This window comes from Panicum virgatum, chromosome 5K, assembly GCF_016808335.1.
Source record: "Panicum virgatum strain AP13 chromosome 5K, P.virgatum_v5, whole genome shotgun sequence".
NCBI classification, from domain to species: domain Eukaryota; kingdom Viridiplantae; phylum Streptophyta; class Magnoliopsida; order Poales; family Poaceae; genus Panicum; species Panicum virgatum.
The window spans coordinates 57,944,881-57,948,433 of NC_053140.1; the positions used below are offsets into that span (position 1 = coordinate 57,944,881).

The following is a 3,553-nucleotide window of genomic DNA, read 5'->3' on the forward strand; positions in this document are numbered from 1 at the left end:
AAGCCTTGTATCTTTGGTATATTAGTGCAATGGAAAGGAGAGCTAGATACATTAAGACCTTAGATTAATTTCGAAGTGGGCTGAATGGAAATGGCCTGTTTGTAGAGAAGTTGAACTAGATATCTAAAGTATATCCCATTTACAGGAGACGATGCTAGATCTAACTAAGGCCCTGTTTGGGACCACGTCAGCAAAGCGAGACGCGAAAACGCCAACGCGGCTGGAACGTCACTTACGTGATTTTTTCCTACAAGTTCAAACTTTCGCTTTTTGCGTCGGGGGTGTTTGTCGAACACGCGTCAGACGCGACTCGTTTGGCGAGATTATTTTGGCGTTTCGCGTTTAAGCGTAGCCGACGCGGTCCCAAACAGGGCCTAAATAACTTTGCCTGGTTTGATGTTTGTCTTTAATATATATAGTTTAGTTTCGACATGTGCGGATGTGCCAGATGTACCTACACGGCCGCACGCGTGTATTCGAAAAATGGACGCTACTATATATGATATATGTGCGCGCTAGCTTCTTATCATAAAGTTAGTTTTATTTTGTTACATATGGCTAATTTAGAAGTAAAATATGTACCATGGATGACCGAAGGTGAAAGGGATGTATGGACGTTACTTGTATATAAGCTCGTGTCAGTTAAATCTATACCAAAATTTTTTATTTTATTTTTAAAATTCCATTAGTAATTTTCTAATTTGTAAATCCGGTTACTAAGTTGAAATTAAAGTTGAAGGTTAAATGCTTTCAAGTTTGTAAAAGTCCTTGTTTATTATTATTTTGCTAAAAGAACTACATTGGCTCCTGTTGTTGTCCAGGATCTTTTCTAGATCTATATAGTTCGGCAACAAAATGAGGTACGTCATCAACCTGCGGAGGCGCGTATCAGCGCTGGCACCTCTCAACTGTCATGGTTGGCTGCTGCTCTTCTTTCTCCCCGACGTGGCTCAACGAGGAGGAGGCACGCATGCCCATGCTCAATTCAAATTGGCTTTAAATATGTGCGCGCCCGAACTCCCGGTCCAGTACCAATCGCGCGCAGGAAGCCAGGAAAAAATGGCCTCCACTTCCACGATCCAGCCGCGATGCAGCAGCCTTCACCACAACGCCACGAGCCCACGGCGTCCCAAACCGTGCCGCGCGCGCCTCGCGGTCGCCACGGCTAGCGCGGCGGCGGCGGCGCCGGTCGCCGCCGATAGAGCGTGCGCGCGGAGGACGGCGTCGGTCGCAAGCATGTGGAGGCAGGTCCAGGGGTCGCACGACTGGGACGGCCTGCTCCAGCCGCTGCACCCCGTGGTGCGCGACGAGGTGGCGCGGTATGGCGAGCTCGTCGGCGCCTGCTACAAGGTGCTGGACGCGGACCCGTCGTCGGCGCGGCACATGTGCTGCAAGTACGGCAAGGAGAGCGTGCTCGAGGAGGCCGGCGTGGCCGGGGCCGGGTACGAGGTGACGCGGTACATCTACGCCACGCCCGACGTGGCCGGGCCGCCGTCCACCAGCGGCCGCCGCTCGAGCTGGGTCGGGTACGTCGCCGTGTCCACCGACGAGATGACCCGGCGGCTCGGCCGGCGCGACGTGCTCGTTTCGCTCCGCGGCACGGTGACGCGGGCGGAGTGGGCGGCCAACCTCATGAGCGCGCTCGAGCCGGCGCGCCTCGACGCGCGCGGCGCGCACCCGGACGTCAAGGTCGAGTCGGGCTTCCTCAACCTCTACACCTCCTCCGCCGAGTCCGCCGGCGGCATGGGGAGCTGCCGGGACCAGCTCCTCCGCGAGGTGTCCCGCCTCGTCACGTCTCTCTCCAGTAGGGACCACCCCCGCGATGACATGAGCGTCACGCTGGCCGGGCACAGCATGGGCAGCGCCCTCGCGACGCTGCTCGGGTACGACCTCGCCGAGCTCGGCCTCAACCGCGACGCGTCCGGGCGCCGCGTGCCCGTCACCGTCTTCTCCTTCGGCGGGCCGAGGGTCGGCAACGCGGCCTTCAAGGACCGCTGCGACGAGCTCGGCGTGAAGGTGCTGCGCGTCGCCAACGTCCGCGACCCGGTCACCATGCTCCCGGGCGCCCTCCTCAACGAGGGCACGAGGCAGGGGCTCCTCGCCGCCTGGGGCGGCGACCGCTACACGCACGTCGGCGTGGAGCTGGCCCTCGACTTCCTCAGGCTCCGCGACCTCGGGAGCGTGCATGACCTCGGCGCGTACGTGTCGTCGATCAAGGCCGGAACCTGCGGCAAGGCGCCGAATGCGGCGGCGGACGGCGGCGTTCTCGCCAGGGCGATGGAGTTCGTCGAGGGTCAGCGCGCCGCCGCGTTCGTGTGGAAGGAGGCCGCCCTGCAGATGGGCGGCCTGGTGCAGACCCTCGGCTTGATCTGACGGCTAGGAGCTTGTGTTTTTTGCTGGCCAATGAATGTTGACCCTCTTCTCAATCATTTTTGGAGGGCTAACAATCAGTTAGTCACGGTCACGTCCCTTTTTGTTGTTTCGTCTAGTAGGCCGTAGTTTTGGTGAGAACCAGAGTTTCTCCCTTTTTGTTGGAAAGACATGCTTCTTTTCCATGTATAAAATACTACACAATAGGCAAGACGGATTCCCATGTCCAATTCATAGATCATCGAGTGTGCTTTCTTTTTTCCGGAAAAACTATATGTTTTGATGGAGCCTTGCACTCCTCCACTCAACACTCGCTTTTGTGACCGACAGATGCGGTCCACAATTTGAGTTGCACGTATTTCTTGTTTTGTTTAAGGTTTGGTAAGTTACTGTTTTATAGGGTCTCAACTCGTATTGGGATCCCTATCTCACGGGATCAAAAAGCGAGATGGCCATTGGACCCCTATCTAACGGCCACCAAATTTGTATTGGGCGCCCAAACATATCTAGGGTCGCTGCAGTTGCCACAATCCTGCTTCAATTGCTTCAATTACACGGCAGCACCGACAAAAAAGTGTCCACGAAGAAGATAAAAAAAGGGGGAAAAAACGGTTTACACTCCACAACTATACCAAAAGTCTCCATATTCTAAAAAAAACTATACCAAAAGTCTCATTTTCAATCTTCAACTACCAAACATATCTAGGCTCGCTGCAGTTGCCACATCTTGCTTCAATTACACGACAGCGGCGATAAAAAAAGTGTCCACAAAAAAGATAGAAAAAAGGGAAAAGTTAGGTTTACACTTCTGAACTATAACAGAAGTCCAATTTTCAATCTTCAACTACGAAACCATATAATAGAGGTCATCCAACAGTTAAAATCGGGCAAATTTAAACTAAAAACATTCAAATTTAGACTAAAAAATTATAAGTAATTCATTTAAATAAAAAATTAAGAGGTATCAAAAGTTTTCTATAAATGTAACCTATCTATTGGCATGATACTTGTCCATTGTTCGGATCTAATTTTCTTATGTTCGTAATATTTGGTTGCTTGTAGTTATGCCTATTATTTTTTAATAACTAAGATTCAAATAGATTAATAATAGATAGGTTACATTATTAGAAAAAAAGTTGGTACTACTTTCATATTTTTCTAATTTAAATGATTTAAATTTGAA

General features: G+C 51.4%; 1 protein-coding gene across 1 annotated transcript; it reads left to right on the plus strand.

Moving 5' to 3' along the window:
• Positions 1-1,059: 1,059 nt before the first annotated feature.
• LOC120710290 (phospholipase A1 EG1, chloroplastic/mitochondrial-like) lies at positions 1,060-2,373 on the plus strand. The gene has a single exon (XM_039995925.1). It carries the CDS (start codon positions 1,060-1,062, stop codon positions 2,371-2,373), a length of 1,314 nt encoding a protein of 437 aa, XP_039851859.1.
• Positions 2,374-3,553: the final 1,180 nt, after the last annotated feature.